At 60.7% G+C, this 19,251-nt stretch overlaps 1 protein-coding gene across 3 annotated transcripts; it reads left to right on the top strand.

Moving 5' to 3' along the window:
- The first annotated feature begins 123 nt into the window (after window positions 1-123).
- On the top strand, window positions 124-17,449 carry TEKT1 (tektin 1). 3 transcript variants are annotated; one of them, XM_019817023.3, is made up of 8 exons: window positions 124-242; window positions 1,914-2,120; window positions 6,162-6,327; window positions 7,793-7,921; window positions 8,344-8,487; window positions 8,887-9,109; window positions 16,383-16,579; window positions 17,196-17,449. In XM_019817023.3, the coding sequence occupies exons 1-8, from the start codon at window positions 179-181 to the stop codon at window positions 17,401-17,403; spliced, it is 1,338 nt and encodes a 445-aa protein (XP_019672582.2). In that variant the 5' UTR covers window positions 124-178; the 3' UTR covers window positions 17,404-17,449. The 3 variants fall into 3 exon arrangements, with proteins under 3 accessions (XP_019672582.2, XP_023099726.2, XP_011287106.2); XM_023243958.2 differs by lacking the exon at window positions 124-242 and adding an exon at window positions 570-703; XM_011288804.4 differs by lacking the exon at window positions 124-242 and adding an exon at window positions 627-779.
- Window positions 17,450-19,251: the final 1,802 nt, after the last annotated feature.

A 19,251-nucleotide genomic window follows, 5' to 3' on the forward strand; every position in this document is an offset into this window, starting at 1 on the left:
GCTGCTTAATATTCATGACGCTTCGCGGGACTCCCGGACGCGCCGACGGCTCGCGAGACGTAGGGGGCGGGCTTCACGAGGCAAAGCCTCCTCTGATTGGTTGTTTTTAGAGGGAGGTTGCCTTCGATTGGCTGGTGTCAAGCGGTAAAGTAGTCCGCCTCCTGGCCGGGAGATTTGAATGCCCATTTTCTGGGATTCGGGTTGTGTGGAGGAGGACCATTCCGCATTTCTCCCCCAGCTGGGTAACTCGTTTATTTTCTGTTAGTGCGCACATATCCCGAGCGCTGTGCTCTCATTCCATAGCCGGGCAAGCTGCCCCCGACCCTCAACCCCCGACCCTCCCGGCTGCCAGTGCCTGCGCCTTCTCCCGCGGCCTCGGGTCCCGGCCCAACCCGCTGGGCCCCAGGGGCGCCGCGGCAGGGCCAGGCCAGGCGCAGGGCTCCCCACCCCAGACTCGGAGCTACGGTCGCTGTCCCCTGCCTGGCGCCCCCCGCCGGGCGTGGGAGGTGCGCACCGCCGAGCCCCCGGCCCACCTCCCCAGCCGCAGCTAGGCCGCAGGGTCCGCGCCTGCGCAGCCTCCCGGCCGCAGCCCCCCCGCAGCGAGGCCGCAGGGTCCGCGCCTGCGCAAGCCTCCCGGCCGCAGCCCCGCCCCCTTGGCCTGGGTAACGCGTCCCCGGTTGCCGCGGAGACGCGCCGTTGGCCGGTAGGTTTTGCGGAGCCGGGAGCTGCAGGTGGGTGAGGGCGCCGCCCGGGAGCCGCGTGGTCGGTGGTTCCCGGAGGTGAGTGCAGGGCGCCCACCCTCCCTCCCCTTCCGGCCTCTTGTCCATCTCCCGGGGGCTGCTTGGACGCACTGAGGTCTTGGGGTGCATTTCGAGCCCGCATCCGGGCGGACTCGGGGGGCCGTGGGAGGGTTGGAGGTTCTGGCCCCTGAGGGGCGTGTGCGGACAGGTGTTCCGGGGGGTGCTGCGTGAGGAGCAGGTGTGGGGGTCGGGGCGCTCTGGCCCCCGCAGGCCGCCTTCTCCCTTTTCTTTGTCGTGCAGAGGAGGGTCTGTTTCTTCCATCTGCCCAGCAGGCTCCAGACCCAGCTGTCTGGGTGCAGATGTCACAGGTGTTGGCTTGTCCAGGGAGCGGGGCTGGGTTCCTCTGCTGGCAGAACATACTAAAAGTGAACACTGCCCAGGACCCAGCCATTCTGATGAGTCTTAAAAATGCATGCCCGGGGTCGCCAAAGGACACGTGTGAGAATATTCCTGGCACACTCCAGATAGCCCCACGCTGGAGCCCCAAACACCCAAACACAGTAGAGAAGACAGGTACATTCACGGCGTAGTGAACAAGCCACTCACACAAACCACATCTAGGTGAGCGATGCGGGTGAATCTTACAAACATAAGGTTAAGCGGGGGCGGTCAGATGTCAAAGGGTACACGCTGTCTGGCTGCACCTATGGCACGTTCAGAAACACCAGGGGCGCCTGGGTGGCGCAGTCGGTTAAGCGTCCGACTTCAGCCAGGTCACGATCTCGCGGTCCGGGAGTTCGAGCCCCGCGTCGGGCTCTGGGCTGACGGCTCGGAGCCCGGAGCCTGTTTCCGATTCTGTGTCTCCCTCTCTCTCTGCCCCTCCCCCGTTCATGCTCTGTCTCTCTCTGTCCCAAAAATAAAAAAAATAAAAAAATGTTGAAAAAAAAAGTTTTAAAAAAAGAAACACCAGAACGTTTCTAGAGTGGAGTCAGACTACTGGTTGCCCCGTGGGAACGCGGGTGAAGGACAGTGACCCGAAGGGAGCGTGAGGTGCGTACGCGTTGTGATTTAGGTGCTTTTTGGTATGTATGTCACGCTTTCATACAAAGTGACATCAAAAAGAGGACGGATTGCTTTCTACGAAACTGAAGGAGGGTCTGCCTTTGTGGTCAGGACTTTGGGAAGCTGCGATGGCCAGACTTCTGCAACCTCCGCCCAAGTTCCTGCCGGCAGAATGGCACATGGCGAACGAGAACCAGTACCACAGAGCGGAGGCCGAGAGGTCCCGCTCCGAGCGCCTGGTGGCAGAAAGCCAGAGGCTTGTGGAGGAGATCGGAAAGACCACAAGAAAGTCTCAAAGCGACGTGAACAAGAAACTAGGTAAGGCAGGCCACGCGCCGCGCTTTCGCGCGTGCCTGGACGTGGCCGGCGAGGCCCGGCCGCGGTGCCGTCTGCATTGGGCGCTCGCGAGTGGCAAGGGAGCACCCTGGAACAGCGGGGGAGACACGCGTGCTCTTCGGCTTCCGGCTTTAAGTTCACGGCCCCAAGACGGAGGCCCGGTAACCTAGCCCGCTTTCCGGCTCTCCGGTGTCCATTCCTCTGTGGATTCCAGGCACACTCACTGGGCGCCCAAGAGCATCAGACACGATTTAAAGGGCGGTGCCCTTAAACGAGCGAAACTCACACAAACATGAAATGAGGCGAAACCTCCCAGGTGCCAAAGAGGTGACAGCTGGAGGGAAGAGGTGTGGCGGGGCCGCGCCCTCCCGGCGGGCTCTGGGGAGCAGACACAGCCCTCCACCTCCCACCTCCGCTGTCGGCGACGTCCCCTGAGTGTATGTGTGCGTCTCCTGTCCTGTCTTTGTGTGGGGACAGCAGTCGTACTGGTGGGGAATTTGGTTGCGCCCGCAAAGGCCCCGTATCCAAATCAGGCCGCACGCACAGAGCACTGGCAGTTACATCGACCCACAGGTGCCTCCCGTCGTCGCTACGTGTGTCACTGCGGGACCTCACCGAGTGCACCCCTGCCTCCGTGCATCTCTCGCACTCTGTCTGGAGAGACCTTCTCAGGGCTCAAGTCTAGAGGTCAAGGGGCTCGTCAGCCCCGGGGCCTTTCCTGACCCCCGGCCTCCCTCCTTTGAGCCTCCACTGTGCTTTTGACGTGGTGAGAGAGAGTACAGACTCACTGAACTGAAACTGTCTGTTTTCGCGTCCGCCTCACGACGTCTTTCCATTGTGTCTCTTGGACCTCACGCCCGGTAGGGGCCTGGTAATCAGCACGTTGGGTTCCTGAGTAAACTCTAGCAACAGGAGTCCAGGAGATAGCGTCCTGAGCGAGGAGGTGGCTCGGACGGAGCCACGAAGGCGGGAGGCGTGCAGCACTCCTGGTGTGCACACAGCGGGGTGGAGGGAGGCTGGCCCAGCCAAGGACGGCCGCGGGTTGGGAAGGCCCACTTCGGTGGGAAGCCAGTTAGATGTGGGGGCAGAGGCGGCGGCCCGGGGTCATCACAGGGCAGAAAGGGGAGAGCCAGGCCATGCTGTCATGGGCAAGGAGGTCTTCCACTGCGTTGGTGGTTGTGCAAACATCAGGGAGGCTGAGAGCCGGACGAGCGGGAATTGAACCGGGGAACTGTGGGTAACAGCTCCAGCGGGGCAGCGGCCGACGCAGCGTGAGGGTGGTGGTCAGGTACAAGCAGGCGTCGGGGGACATCAGGGCACGCGGTGGACACACGCGTTTGCCTTCCCTCCCTTTTAAAATTTCAACAAAGTCGGGGCGCCCGGGGGGTTCAGTCGGTGGAACATCTCACTTCGGCTCAGGTAGCGTGTGAGTTCGAGCCTCCTGTCGGGCTCTGGGCTCACAGCTCGGATCCTGGAACCTGCTTCGGATTCTGTGTCTGCCTCTCTCTCTGCCCCTCCCCTGCTTGCACTGTCTGTCTCTCTCAAAAATGACTAAACGTTAAAAGAATAAAACTCCAACAACGTCATGTATGGCATTGATGAAGAGTGTGAGAGCTGGTGGGGGAAGGGAGTGAAGTGGAAACGTTGTGGGGAGAAGATTCTGGGGACAGAAAGTAGAAGGTCCAGGCAACAGGCGTAGGGACTACAGGAAGCCCGTGCAGGTGGGGACAGGAAGATGCTGGCTGGGGCCCGTAGCAGATTCATGCTGTGGACACTGTGCGATGCTTAAGACCTAAGCGTCAGTTACCTCCGGCTCTGGACGTCCAGGGCAGAACTGGAGACGAGACTGGTTGGAAGAGTTTACAAAGAGCCCCTTCCCCACTGTGGCTCTGTCTCCCCCAGTGGAGAGTCACAGGCCTCAGTCCGTGCGAACACCAGCAGGCCCACAGGGGGCATCTGCGGACGATAGGGCCCGGGATCATCCGAGGAGAGAACCAGGTACGGGGGCGGACAAGCCCTGTGCCTGCAGAGAGAGGTTCCAGCCAGGATTTCAGTCTCAGACGTAGTCAGCTGAGGGTCAGCCAACACGTCATCTGTCTAACACAAGACAGACAGACAGACGGATGGTCAGACGCACACAGGGCCAGAGAAGAAATTATACCATAAAGTCTTCAGGAAATTTGGAGAAGACACTGTGTCCATAGACCAAGGAGAGTCTTAAAAAAGAACATTCGGGGCACGAGAAAGTGTTCTTGGGAACTAAAAATAGCAGGACATTTTTAAAAATTAAAAGAAGGATTGAAAGAGAAAGTGGAAGAATCTCCAGGATGTAGGGGAAAAACAAGACAGACAGTTGGATAACAGGAGAGGAGGGGTAAGAACTTGGGGACCCTGCGGGGAGGCTCTGTCTCTGACAGGGATTCAGAAGGAGCACGGAGAAGACGCAGGAGAGGAAACCACCTGCGGGGGGCCCTAGGAAGTTCCCCAGAACCGGAGGGTCTGTTTCCAGCGTCGGGCATACTCGAGTAAGGCCGACACTAGGGGAATAGGGAAGGAACCTGGGAAAGCTTTCGGGCCGCACACAGAGAATCAGGAATCCGGAGGGCTTCAGACTTCTCCGCAGGAGCTCCAGACCCTGGAGGGAAGTGAAGAGACGTCATCAAAATTCTAACGCAAATCACAGCCTGTAGTCTACACGTAGCCAAAGTCAAACGATGAAGGTAGAACGAAGGCTTTCAAAAATTTCCGGTCGTGTGCCCCCATGTCTCAGGAGGGCTTGCTTCACCTGTGGAGGGGCGTGAACAGGAGGAGGAGACAGATGGGACAGGGCTGCGGCAGGTGCACAGGGTGGGGGTTCTGGAACAGACAGATGGGGGGCTGCTGTGGCAGGTGCACAGGGTGAGGGGTTCTGGAGGAGACAGCTGGGGGGGGGTTGCTGTGGCAAGAGCACAGGGTGGGGGGTTCTGGAACAGACAGCTGGGGGGCTGTGGCTGTGCTCAGGGTAAGGGGTTCTGGAACAGACAGATGGGGGGCTGCTGTGGCAGGTGCACAGGGTGAGGGGTTCTGGAGGAGACAGCTGGGGGGGGTGCTGTGGCAAGAGCACAGGGTGGGGGGTTCTGGAACAGACAGCTGGGGAGGGGGCTGTGGCAGGTGCACAGGGTCAGGGGTTCTGGAGGAGACCGGCATCGCCGGCGAGCAGGCAGGCAGAGAAAGCACTCCGGGCAGAGGTCCTGGGGAGTAAGCAAAGCCGTTGAGTAATTGATGGGTTTGAATATACCTGTGGGTCATAATTCTGTCAGAAAGTTGAAGGAAAAGTTAGTCATGAGTATCTGGAAAGTGAAACAAAAACACAACTAGCAGCCCCTCCGAAAACAAACAAAAACGTGTAAGAGAAGAAACTGATATTAGCACGCCGCCTGGCTCAGGTGTAAGTAGCATTCACATATTTGCAGTATCATAAACAAGTGTGAAGTTGTTGTTTAACCAGAAGCCAATGCGGCCGTACCGGGGAGACAGAAGGTCAGGGACGTGTTGTGTGAGCGCAGATCCTGGTCTTTTCCACCACAGGAAACTGACCGACGTCGTTGAAAGTGATCCTGAACAAGCAGCCGTGTGAGCAAATGCAGGAGGAAATTCTAAAAGCATTTAGAAGGCAGTTGCTTCCAGAAAGCGGGGTTGGGTGGGGAAGGGTCTGCAAAACTTGGTCTGTTTGACTTTTCCAACACCGTAGGTTTCCAGCTTTGATCAGATTAAACGTTATGAAAAACACAGGTATGGAAGAATTAGAGCGACCCGCATGGATGGTGTTTGCACGAACTCCACGTTGGTTTTGTAAGAAGAGATCCCTTCCCTCCCTCCTGCCGCCCGACCCCGCCCTCCCCCAGTCGGCACCTAACAAGGACCCGAAGGTGCCCCAAGCAGCAGAGAACATGTCCCGGCTGGTTTAGGTCTCTAATCCCAGAGCCGGTGGCCCCAGGAGCGGGCTGGCCCCCGTGTGACTCCGTGTCCTCTCTGTGTGCCCAGAACAGAGGCTCGAGGAGGTCAGGTTCTGGAAGAAGGAGCTGGATGACAAGCTGGAGGAGCTGGTGTGCACCACCGAAGACCTGCTCACCTACCGGACCAGACTGGAGAACGCGCTGGAGAGCCTGAAGGAGCCCCTGCACATCACCCAGATGTGCCTGGAGTACAGGTGGGTGGGTGGGGGTCCCCGGGGGACCTCTGCTGGGAGTCACCGGGTGCTGGGTGGTGGGTCGCCAGGGGCAAACGAGGACATGTTCTCTTGGCCTCCTGCGGTGGCGGGCAGCTGGCGGGCAGCGGAAGGAGCTCTTGTCTGCCTTAAGTTACGTGGAAGTTGGGGCTGGGTTTGTGCACGGCAAAACGGTGCTGAATTTAAATAGGGTGGTTTCTGTCTGTCTCACACTTAGGGAGTCTGCAGACGGCACAGGACTGGCACGGTACGCGCCGTGCTAGGCTCCGGGCGTCTGCCGTCCCGTGCTCTGCCGCATGCGTTCATCCCCCCAGGTTACCTCGTGTCGCCAGACGGCAGCCGGCGCTCCAGCCATTTCGTCTGTGTTCCTGCAAGGAGGAATAATTAGGGCTTGGTATTTGCCATTTCCACCTGCATCCCACTGACCAGAGCTTAGTCACGTGGCCACGCCAGCGGTCTAGCGTGGACGCGCAGGGCAGGCCCAGCTCCTCCAGGACGGGTTTGTTCCCGTGCACCAAGCCACACGGCAGCGTTTTGTCACCCAGAGGGCCCTGTGCAGACATACCTCGTACTGTCCCTTTGCTCCTACCAGTCCTGGGAGTGGGCGGTGCTGTCCGCTCTGGGGAGACACTGTTCCAGTTTTCACGGGGCCCCCCTGGGCTCATGGTCCTCTCCCTCCAACCCGATGCCTCCAAGATCAAGTGGCAGCTCCTTGGCCAGAGCCCCCAGGGTCCTAGCGACCGAGCCCAGGGACCTCTCTGGACCCTCACCTCACGCCCAGCAGTGGGGTGGGCTCAGTCGGGTGTGCAGAGTTTGAAACCTCGCGGCTGGAAGAGGTGGGGCCTTCCCGCCACGCACGGCCACGAGGGGTGGACAGAGAGATCGGCAGGGACGGGTCCTTCTGGGGGGAAAAATGGGGGGAACGTGGCGTGACACTGGGTGAGATACTTGCTCTGAAGCGCCGTTTCCTCGAGTTTGCTGGAAAGGGCACATCACAAATCCCCTTGAAAAGGTGGGCACGACACCTGTGGTGTCACGGACGCCCAGCGTGGGAATAGTGAGCTTGCGTCGTGGTTACTATCGAAGGGCATCTTTCTGGATTCAAATCCTTGGCAACAGTCAGGACTGGGTCCTGTTTCCAGGAAGGAAACAGGCATGTTTGGAATTCTAAGTCAAAAGACGACGTTTCTAACGAACGAGTAAAAAGGAAAAGGCTTCTGAATGAAGGCCAAATTGAGGGGACGAGTGTATCCATCGTGAGCAGTGAGCAATCGATCGTCTTGCTTCCTTGTGGTTTGGATATTTTGAAGTCTCGCAGATATGGACCCTTGCACGTCCCGGCCACGCCATCCAGACGGGTCTGGTCGTACTCGAACTTGTTGTCCGGACAGACGGCGTGTCCGGCGTCCCCGACCTGTTGGATGAGCAGCCCCTTCCTCTCGTCCAGGGAGAAGCGGGTCGGCATCGACCTGGTGCACGATAAGGTGGAGCAGGAGCTGGTGAAGGAGGCCGAGATCATCCGCGGGGTGACGGCCTTGCTGACCCGCACCTTGGAGGAGGTGTCCGAGCAGATCAGGTGCGTCCTTGCGGCCCACCTGCGTCCCCCCGGGGCGTGTCCAGGAAACAGGCCCCAGGCGGCCCGGGAACACGCAGAATCAGGCCTACGTGACAGCTGTCCACTGGCCGTGGCTGGGGACGGGGGGTGGGGGCAGGGATTCACCCCAAAGGACACGGAGCCGTTTCCCGCCAGCGCTCAGCCCTCACGTTCCGCACTCTTCCGCGCTGACATCAGGAGCCGTCCCGGTGGGAGGGAGGGTCTGGAAGGCCAGGGTGGGTGACCCAGTGGTGAGCGTGGTGCCGGGGGCGGGAGGGAGGGGAGCAGGCACCGTGTCCTGCGCCAGGCTCGCGGTGGCTGGTGGCTGGTGTCCCAGGGTCTCTGGGGGCCCGCGGGTGCCGCCTGGGCGTCACAGAGGGAACCCCGCTTCCTTCTTCCTGCAGGCTGAACCGCTCGGCCAAGTACAACCTGGAGAAGGACCTGAAGGACAAGTTTGTGGCCCTGACCATCGACGACGTTTGCTTCTCCCTCAACAACAACTCCCCGAACATCCGATGCTCAGAGAACGCCGTGAGGGTGGAGCCCCAGTGAGTGGCCCTGGACGGAGGGCAGCCCGGGTGACGTCCTGATGCGGCCCGGGGCAGGGGTGGGGGCGCCTCAGGGGCGTCTGATACAAAATCTCTAAGCAGTGAGAACTTGTCCTGTTTTAAATGTACAGGGGGCACGTTAATCACCCCCTTTCCGGCCCACACCCGCGGACACAGCCCCAGTCGGGTGCGCATTTGCGGCGCCCGGCACCAGAGTGACAGAGGTGGCCACGGAGGGACCGCTGCTGGCTCTTTCTGGAGAGGGGGGCTTCCTCGTGCTCCCGACCCGGGGAGGGGGGAGCAGGCCGAGCTTCCGCGGATCCGCGGGGCCCCGTCGCCCGTGCGCACCCCCTTCCGCAGCCCGATGCGCCGCGAGTGAGCGCGTGGCTTCCGTTTCAGCTCCGTGAGCCCGGAGGACTGGCTGGAGTTCTCCAACGCCAACGTGGAGAAGGCCGCCAAGCAGAGGAGCAGCTCCCTGGCGCTGAAGGCCCTGGTGGACCGGATCCTGTCCCAGACGGCCGGCGACCTGCGCAGGCAGTGTGACGCGGTGGACGCGGCGTTCAGGGACGGGCTGCAGGAGACCAAGGACGCCAGGGACAAGCTGGCCGCTCACCTGGCCAAGGTGAGCCCCTCGGCGGGGGAAGCGGGAGGCTCGCCGGGGGTGGGGAGGGGGCGGGCGACGGGACCAGCCCGGCCCCCGGCCTGTGCTCGTGGTCCGTAAGGAGGAAGGCTGTTCGGCCCCCCAGCTCGGCCGCAGGGCTCGGCTTCTGGGGTCGGAGGGGACTTGGCCCCGTTCGGGGCCTCTGCGTCGTCTCTATGAAGAGCAGGCCGTCTGCCTGGACCTCGGCTCCGCGCGCGTGCGAGGTGGCCACGTCCTTCGTGGCTCCGAAATTCCACGAGTTCGTCGGATGCCGCCGATTCCCCAATCCCCGCCGGAGTTTCAGGATTCGGGCGCCGCGTGCCTCTCTGTCACCCGCTGCTGGGCTGCTGACCTGGCGTTCGGGACAAATTAGAACTACGGGGCCCTGACTTTCAGCATTTGCCGGTTTCTGGGTGTAAGTACTTGAGGCCGCCTACGTGGCAGCGGGCCGGCAGAGTTGCACTCGGACCTTGAACCCAGGCCTTGGCCGTCAGCTCAGCTGCGTGAGGAGCCACACGAGCAGAAAGTGGGGTTCATTCAGCACCGCGGGGTTCAGCCAGCACCTGGCGGGATTCAATCAGCACCTGGCGGGATTGAGTCAGCACCGCAGGGTTCAGTCAGCACCACGCGGTTCAGTCAGTACCTGGCGGGATTCAGTCAGTGCCACAGAATCCAGTCAGCACTGCTGGATTTAGTCAGCACCTGGTGGGATTCAGTCAGCACCTGGTGGGGCTCAGTAAGTACCTGGTGGGGTTCGGTCAGCACCGTGGGGTTCAGTCAGCACTGCTGGGTTTAGTCAGCACCTGGTGGGATTCAGTCAACACCGCAGGGTTTAGTTAGCACCTGGTGGGATTCAGTCAGTACCTAGCGGGGCTCAGTAAGTACCTGGTGGGGTTCAGTCAGCACCGCAGTGTTCAGTCAGCACCACGCGGTTCAGTCAGCACCTGGCGGGATTGAGTCAGCACCATGGGGTTCAGTCAGTACCTCAGGGTTCAGTCAGCACCGTGGGGTTCAGTAAGTACCTGGCGGGGTTCAGTCAGCACCGTGGGGTTCAGTCAGCACCACGGGGTTCAGTCAGCACCTGGTGGGGTTCAGTCAGCCCCTGGCGGGATTCACTCATCACCGCGGGATTTAGTCAGTACCACGGGGTTCATTCGACACCTGGTGGGATTCAGTCAGCACCTCGGGGTTCAGTCAGCACCTGGCAGGATTCAGTCAGCACTGCTGGATTTAGTCAGCACCTGGTGGGATTCAGTCAACACCTGGCGGGGCTCAGTAAGTACCTGGTGGGGTTCAGTCAGCACTGTGGGGTTCAGTCAGCACCACGGGGTTTAGTCAGCACCTGGTGGGATTCAGTCAGCACCTGGCGGGGTTCAGGAAGGACCTGGCGGGATTCAGTCAGCACCTCGGGGTTCAGTCAGCACTGTGGGATTTAGTCAGCACCTAGCGGGATTCAGTCAGCACCGCTGGATTCAGTCAGCACCTAGCGGGATTCAGTCAACACCTGGCAGGGCTCAGTAAGTACCTGGTGGGGTTCAGTCAGCACCTGGCAGGGCTCAGTAAGTACCTGGTGGGGTTCAGTCAGCACCTCGGGGTTCAGTCAGCACCGCGGGGTTTAGTCAGCAACTGGCGGGATTCAGTCAGCACCGCGGGGTTCAGTCAGCACCTGGTGGGATTCAGTCAGCACCTGGCAGGGCTCAGTAAGTACCTGGTGGGGTTCAGTCAGCACCGCGGGGTTTAGTCAGCACCTGGCGGGATTCAGTCAGCACCGCGGGGTTCAGTCAGCACCTGGCGGGATTCACTCATCACCGCGGGATTTAGTCAGTACCACGGGGTTCATTCAACACCTGGTGGGATTCAGTCAGCACCTCGGGGTTCAGTCAGCACCTGGCAGGATTCAGTCAGCACTGCTGGATTTAGTCAGCACCTGGTGGGATTCAGTCAACACTGCAGGGTTTAGTTAGCACCTGGTGGGATTCAGTCAGCACCTGGCGGGGCTCAGTAAGTACCTGGTGGGGTTCGGTCAGCACCGTGGGGTTCAGTCGGCACCGCGGGGTTTAGTCAGCACCTGATAGGATTCAGTCAGCACCTTGGGGTTCAGTCATCACCATGGGGTTCAGTCAGCACCGCAGTGTTCAGTCAGCACCACGCGGTTCAGTCAGCACCTGGCGGGATTGAGTCAGCACCATGGGGTTCAGTCAGTACCTCAGGGTTCAGTCAGCACCGTGGGGTTCAGTAAGTACCTGGCGGGGTTCAGTCAGCACCGTGGGGTTCAGTCAGCACCACGGGGTTCAGTCAGCACCTGGTGGGGTTCAGTCAGCCCCTGGCGGGATTCACTCATCACCGCGGGATTTAGTCAGTACCACGGGGTTCATTCGACACCTGGTGGGATTCAGTCAGCACCTCGGGGTTCAGTCAGCACCTGGCAGGATTCAGTCAGCACTGCTGGATTTAGTCAGCACCTGGTGGGATTCAGTCAACACTGCAGGGTTTAGTTAGCACCTGGTGGGATTCAGTCAGCACCGCGGGGTTCAGTCAGCACCGCGGGGTTCAGTCAGCACCTGGCGGGATTCAGTCAGCACCTGGCGGGGCTCAGTAAGTACCTGGTGGGGTTCAGTCAGCACCATGGGATTCATTCAGCACCGCGGAATTCACTCAGCACTTGGCAGGGTTCGGTCAGCGCCTGTCGGGTTTCAGTCAGCACCGCGGGAGCGAGAAGTGCCTGGCGGGTGAGTGTGTGGACCCTGGACAGATGGGGCCCGTGTGGCCCTGGGGAGCCCCCTTAACGTTTGTGCACTTTTATGACGGACCCCCAGGTGCAGCAGCCGGGGAGACACAGCTGACGAGGCCCGCGGGCCCTAGAGGCGGACGCCCGCTCAGGGTCGGGAGGAGACGCGGGTGGCCGGGGCCCACGGCGGGCGTGAGGGGCCCGGGCTTCCTGGGGTTTCCTGGGCAGACGCGGCGGGGCCGACAGAGCAGCTCGGGACCGGCCCGAGTGATGTGAGAGGTTCTTTGGGCCTCGGGGGCGCCCCTGGCACACGGCCCTGGGAGGCTGAGGCGGAGAGATACGGCCCCCCGGGCTCGGGGCGCACAGAGCGGGCTGAGCCCCAGACCATCAGTCTGCCGGCAGCGAGCGCAGGCCGGCCCCTTGGCCGTCGCCAGGCCCTCCCCACCGGGAAGGGTTTGTGTTTTGATGGCAGAGCATCAGAATATACAGAAAATTGACAGCGTGCGCAATCCGCCTGAGCCTGATGCTTACCTTCCTCGTTGATAAAGTCGGGAGCTGTCTGGGTGGGTCAGGGTTACGCCAGACAGCCCCGGCCAGACCCCCGGAACGTGCCGCACACGAGTTACACGCGTTTACGTACACACGTGTATGTGGCTCATACGACGTATCCCCGGTACAAATTGGCGGCCGCCGCTGAGCGTGGTTTTAACGGCCAGGGAGCAGGAGGAGGCTTGGTGGGGGCCAGGGAAGGAAGGCGGGTCTGAGGCAGGAAGGAGGGGGAGGGTAGCCTGGGGCAGGAGGGGTCGTGGCCCCCGGAGCTGAGGACCCGGGGGTGCTGAGTCCACAAGGGATCCAGCCGTGTGGACAGGCTGGGGAGTCCGGTTCAGTGAGACCCGGCAGACCCCGCAGGGCGGCCTGGGGGGCAGCAGGTGGGGGTGGGGCCTCAGCCGCAGGACTGCCGCCAGTTCACGCGACAATGAGAGGGGCAGCGTCGTGGTCCCTGTCTCTAAGGTGAGGACGCTGAGGCCAGAAAGGTTGACAGCTTTGTTACGGCCCCGGGGCTCACGGGCTCACGGGCGACAGCGCCGGGCGCGGAGCCCGGGCCGGGTGGCTCCCGTCACTGCCTCCCGTCACGGCAACCGCAGAGGCTGTGTCTCTGCCGACCCCACGCGTGGGAGGGGTGGGCGGGCACGTGGGGGGTGACTGGGTGGCACAGCCGAGGGGGTGGGACGCGGGCCACGTGTCACAGGAGGCGACCCACACGCACCCTGCAATCGTTCCGATGTTCACAAGAGTCGGCACGGGGACTGTCCCCTCTCCTAAGGGCGGATCAGAGACAAGGCTGCTGTGGGGGTTGGTGACCTCGCCCTGGGAGTGGCGGGTCAGGGATCCCCCAGGTCAGGGAGCCGAGGGGTCGGAGAACGCAGGGCCAGGGAGCCATGGGGTCCGGGAGCTCGGCGTCTGGCAGCCTGTGCCCTGAATGGGTGACTGAGGCTGCCGGCACCGTCTGGCTCTGAGAGGAAGGCCTCAGGCCCAGCCGGGCAGCTCACGGGGAACAAGACGGACCGTCCGAGTCACGCGCCTCGTCCCTCGAGTGACCATCGGTGGGCTTCTAACGCGCTTAGCGCTTCAACCCTTCTTGCAGAAGGACCGAGGGTCACCAGCAAATTCGCACCCTCGGGCCGCCCTTCCTCAGCTGCCGCCATCGAACGCGACCTGATTAGCTCGCCCTCGGGGAGCGGCTTTCCCGCGCGGCTGACGGAAGGGCCGCTCGAGCCTCACTCGGACCCTCAGTTTCATTTTTGTGAGGAAATCCCGCTCCTGGGGGCGGGGAATGTTGCGCCGTGTGGCGCAGACGTCCGGCCCTGCTGTGCGGTCTCCTTGACTAACAACCCCCCCCCTTGATGCGCCTTAAATGTGCAAAACGCAAAGGCTGCTTTCCTTGTGTTACCGTAACGAGCGTGCGCTGGTGTACCAGGTAAGGTGGCAGTGCGTGGCCACAGAAGTCGCGCCGTCGGGTCACGACCGTGGCTTTGGGGTTTGGGGCAGTGCAAAGTGATGACAGCCCGGCCCGTGCCGTCTGTCAACCTGCCACCATAGTCCAGAAGGAGCCACTGTAATGAATGCGCGTGGCTGTGTTCCAGTTAAACCTTATTTATGGGCTCCGAAATTTGAATTTTATATAATTTTCACATGATGTGAAATCTCATTCTTCTTTTGTTTTTGTCAACCACTTAGATACGTGAACACCTGTCTTTCACTTTTTTTTTTTTATAGTATACTTATTTTCGAGAGAGGGAGAGAGGGTGTGTGCATATGAGCATGTGTGAGTGAGGGAGAGACAGAATCCGAAGCAGCCTCCATGCTGCCAGTGCAGAGCCCGACGCCAGGGCGTGACCCCGTGAACCGTGAGATCGGGACCTGAGCCGAAAGCAAGAGTTGGACGCTTCACCGGCTGAGCCACCCAGGCGCCCTGTGAAAACCTTCCTTTAAAGAGAAAAGATGGGCCACAGACTCAGAGAAAAGACGTGCAAAACACACGTCCGATAAGGGACCAGTACCCAAAATAGGCAAAGAGCTCTTAAAACTCACCAAGAAGGAGACAAACAGACCAACTGAAACATGGGCAAAAGACGTGAACAGACACGTCACAGGAGGAGACACGGGTGGCTGAGCACGAGGAAAGAGGCACCATGCAGTAGGTCACCAGGGAGGCGCCTGTGAAGGCAGCGGGACGCCGTGCGCACCTGCAGAAAATCCAGCAGGTGGACGGCGCTAAACGCTGGCGAGGAGGCCGAGCAACGGGCTGTCAGTCCGTCCTGGTGGGAGCCGGGAGGGCAGCTCGGCAGCCTCTTAGGAAACCGAGCGCGCGCGTAAATCCAGCGGTCTCGCTGCGGGGCGTTTGCCCAGATGTGTTGAGAATTTATGTCCACACGAAACCCTGCATCCAACGTTCGTAGGACTTTACTCACGATCGTCGAAACTCGGAAGCAACCAAGGTGTCCTTCGATAGATGAACGGACGGAGGCCGTGGTCCATCCACACGACGGAATGTTACCCAGAGAGAGAGAAACGAGCTGTGAAGCCACAGAGAGACGTGGAGGAACCTCAGCGATCGCTGAATGAGAGGCGTCCATCTGAAATCCAAGCGAGCTAGTCACTGTCTGATCCCACCCACGTGATGTTCTGGAGAGGGCGTGGCTACAGGGACGCACGTGGCCGGGGTCTCCGTGAGGGGGAGGGGTGAACAGGAGGTGCATGGGGGGGGGGGTTAGGGCAGTGAAGTTATCCCGTGTGACCTGTGTCATCACACATGTGTCCAGATCCACAGGATGTGCACAGTGAGCCCTAACGTCACTGTCGACTAGTTACTAACGTGTCAGCACGGTTCACCGATTGTGGCAAACGCACGACACCGGTGCCAGACGCTGATGATGGAGAAATCCGCCCTCCAGGGAGAGGGGGTACGTGGGAACTCTGGACGTGCCGTTCGTTTGCTGAAACCCTAAAACTGCTCTTGAAAAGAGTCTGCTAATTAAAAAGACAATTTTTTTTTTTTTTTAATTTTGTGTACAAACGAAAACAGGCATCAGACTGGGTTTGGCCATACTGCTGAGTCCTGACCTAACCCATGGTGACTAATTTTGTTTTCAAGAATCTGTGTGTATTTTGGGTATTTTAAGCATTTGCGAAATTTAAGAGAATGTAGCCTGCTTTTAAAGGATTATAACTTGAGCTGAACACGGATGCTTAACCGACTGAGCCACCCAGGTGCCCCAAGAGGTCTTATGTTTTAAAAACACATACTCAACTTTTTAAGACTAATGTGATATAATATCTGGGATTTGCTTTAAAATGGTTGAGCGGATGGGCGGGGCTGGGATGGAAAAGAGCTGACCATATAGTGATTGCTGCTTAAATTGATGAGGGGCCCACCGGGGTCACTATCCTCTCTACTTCTGTGTTCTTCTGGAAATTTCCATGATGCAAAGTTTAAAAGCAAAAACGCTTAAGGAAGAAATACAATTTCAAACTAGTTAAGTATTCATCTAAAACCCAAGTCACTTCTAAGTGACCTTTTCTGCGCACAAGCCCCCATCAAAGAGACCCCGAGGCAGCTCGTCCACTCTCTCCGGGCTTCTAGGGTGGACCCCGGGCCGGCGGGCAGACCGACAGGGAAACGGGCAGCTTTCTGCTCCCGGCACAGGGCACCCGGCCGAGGTCGGCAGGCAGCCTGCAGCCCACGCTCAGGACGTTCTCCAGGGAACCCACGTGCCCGGGGAAGGACATGAGGCGACAGTGGCCTCGTTCATCCCACCGGCGAGGTTCTGAGGGTCGGTGAGCCTCCTCGCCGGCCAGCTGTGCCCTCGGCAGGGAGGAGAGGTCAGGCGCGTCCCGGGGCCCTGCGGGGGCGCAAGTCTGAGGTCCCGCCTCGCTCACCCACGTGATCACAGCAGACGTGAGAGTGTGTGCGGCCGAGTGCCGAATGGCACAGCCCGCCCTCACTGTCTCCGATCCGCTTGCAAGGTCATGGAAGAGATTGCTTCCCAGGAGAAAAATGTCACGGTTCTCGAAAAGGCCATCGCTGACCAGGAAGGACCCGCCAAGGTGGCTCACACGCGCCTGGAGACCAGAACGCACCGGCCTAACGTGGAGCTGTGTCGCGATGCCGCGCAGTGTCGGCTGGTCAGGGAGGTCCAAGAGATCGCCCACAGCGTCGCCAGGTAGGGGGCGGCCGGCACTCGGGGTGCACAGGACTGTGCACGTGGACTGTGAACAGGGCTGGGCAGAGCCACGTGGGCATGAGTGCATTTGCACCAGTGAAGTTCGAGGGCTCCCTTTCTAGAGGGCGGCCGCTTGCTGTCACGCAGAAAATGGGTCCCAAGGTTTAAATTTTTCTGGAGCCCAAATCCAGACGTTTAGGTAAAAATCCACAGTTGTTTTTTTAATTTTTAAAAGATATTTTATTTATTTTTGATAGAGACAGAGCACAAGTGGGGGAGGGGCAGAGAGAGAGGGAGACACAGAATCCCAAGCAGGCTCCAGGCTCCGAGCTGTCAGCACAGAGCCCGACGCGGGCTCGAACCCACGAACTGCGAGATCATGACCTGAGCCGAAGTCGGACGCTCAACCAACTGAGCTACCCAGGGGCCCCCCAAAATCCACAGTTTTAAGCGTTGGCAGTTGGTGGGGGTTTCTGCCTTGGGAATCTGGCCCCCTTTGAAGTGAGGAAACTATCAATCTGGCTTCTGTCCCGAACACATGAACACATCTCCCCCCCCCTCCCCCCCCCGCACCCGGCCCTGGGAAAAGCGCCCCAGGTTCTCCCTCTTCTTCTAGACTCAAGGAGACCTTGGCCCGGGCTCAGGCGGAGCTGAAGGGCCTGAACTGCAGGCAGCTGGCCCTGCAGGAGGAGGTCCAGGTGAAGGAAAACACCATCTACATCGATGAGGTGCTGTGCACTCACATGAGGAAGTCCATCCCCCCGAGGGACGGGGGCGACCAGGGCGAGTGGGCGGGGGGCCCCCGCCCCGACGCCGTCTGCTGATTGTGCCCACGGTTCAGATGCTGATTAAAGCACTTCACGATCGGTGGCACAGAGCTCTCGCTTCAGGGAGGCGGGACTGCGGTCAGAGACACAAGCTCTGGGCGGGGCCTCGGGGCTGAGGTTTGGGGGGCGGCTCGGGGCCGCTGGTTGGGCAGTGGTGGCTCCCCAGTTGCACCCCGTGTTCCCGGGTCCAATCGTCCATCACGGGACTCGGGGCCTGGGGCGGAGGGGTCCCAGACATTTAGTTCTGATTCTGCCCAGTGTGGTCCTGGATCCCCTACGCAGACTCGGGAGAGGGACGGACCTCTCTGGTGCCACCATCCCCGCTCCCTATGAAACCACGCCGGGGCTGCTGACTCAGACCCACTATTCAAGCCTCCCAGAGAGCAGATGAGAGCAGAGGCCCTGGATCTACCCGCACCTGCAGGCGTCTCTCTGGGCCCCTTTCTGCTGGGAGACCCAAGAGGACAGAGGGACCTCAGCTCCTAGAAAGTCGGCTGAGTACTGGGGCTTGAGGAGCCGGTGAGGAGCCGGGCTTGAGGAGCCCGGCTGCTGCCGCGTGGGGTCGTGCGTTTCGGGGGCAGGGGAGGGGTGGGGAGGACGCCTCTGGTTCACCGGCCGGAGGGGTCGTTAGTGGGCGCGTCTGTTGCAGAGCCGGCCTTCAGGCAGGGCAGGCTGTGGTCTCAGGTCGCCAGCCAGGGAGACAGAGGGCGCCTCCTTCAGCCCCTGGCTCGGGGAGGGGTTCCCAGCCTCCTTCCTCCCCTGGATGCAGACGGAGGGTGTGAGTTTAGTGACGGTCTCCAGACCAACGGATAATCATTTTTTCAGACTCAAGTAACAGTAAAGGAGAAAGGAAAAACGTTCCCTGTTTCTGCTGCAGATTCAAGCCTGTGTCTGGACGAGTAGGCAGCTCTGGAGACGCAGGGGGGCCGAGGCCCCCGCACTGCCCGCCTCGGGGGGGGGGCGCCACGCGGCCTTGTGAGCCTCGGTGACAGCCCCCTTGCCCTCACACCCGCGTCGCTTCTGCACAGCTGTGCTCACGGCTCAGGCGCGGTGAGGTATGACCTCTCTTCCCTGGTGGTGGCTGCGGGGACTGGCCACCCGCCCTCATTCTGACGTCAAAGGGCTACCTCGCAAGTGCGGGGCTCACGTCCAGGCGCCTTGCTCGGAGCCGCTGCCACGCTCGGTGCTCACACTCGACTCGGTGATGCGGGGGTTGGGAGGGGGGCACTGGCCAGGAGGGCGGAGCCCCCACGCCCAGGGTCAGCACCTGGATTCTAGTTCCCACATGGCCAGCCGAGCCCCGCCTCCTCTTAGGGCCCCCTGCAAGGTGACAGTCGGCCAGACAGCCCAGGGCCTTCCCGTCTCTGATGTTCCCTGAATCTGGCTGCCCAGCTCCAGACGCGGTGTCTTGAGCAGTGTCAGACGCGGGCCCGACTCCCTCGGGGTTTAGCATCTAAGCGTTCCTTGGCCTGGAGCGTCTGTGCGGCCGGCAAGGGGTGTCCCTAACCTCTCTGAGGCTGAGGGCGTCTGCTTCGTGCCGACCTGCGCCATGACCTGCCTGCCCAGGGGCTGCATGTCTCCTGCCAGGTGATGAGGAGGGACCCCCTCCTCCCTGCCCTGGGGACGCCCCCGGGAGCTCCTCTGCTCTGGCTGGGAAGGGTCCGGAGCCCCTTCCCAGGTGAGAGGCAGGGGGTGTCTGTGCAGACTTGGGATTATCCCAGGGGGTGTGGTCAGCAGGTGCGAGGACTCAGCGGGAAACCCTTTCATGTGAAAACAGCTCTGAGCGGCGGCTCCGTGGTTCCTTGAGGTCACCACCTGGCTCAGGTCAGGCCCGTCACCTGCCTG

Source organism: Felis catus, chromosome E1 (assembly GCF_018350175.1).
Source record: "Felis catus isolate Fca126 chromosome E1, F.catus_Fca126_mat1.0, whole genome shotgun sequence".
Lineage (NCBI taxonomy): Eukaryota > Metazoa > Chordata > Mammalia > Carnivora > Felidae > Felis > Felis catus.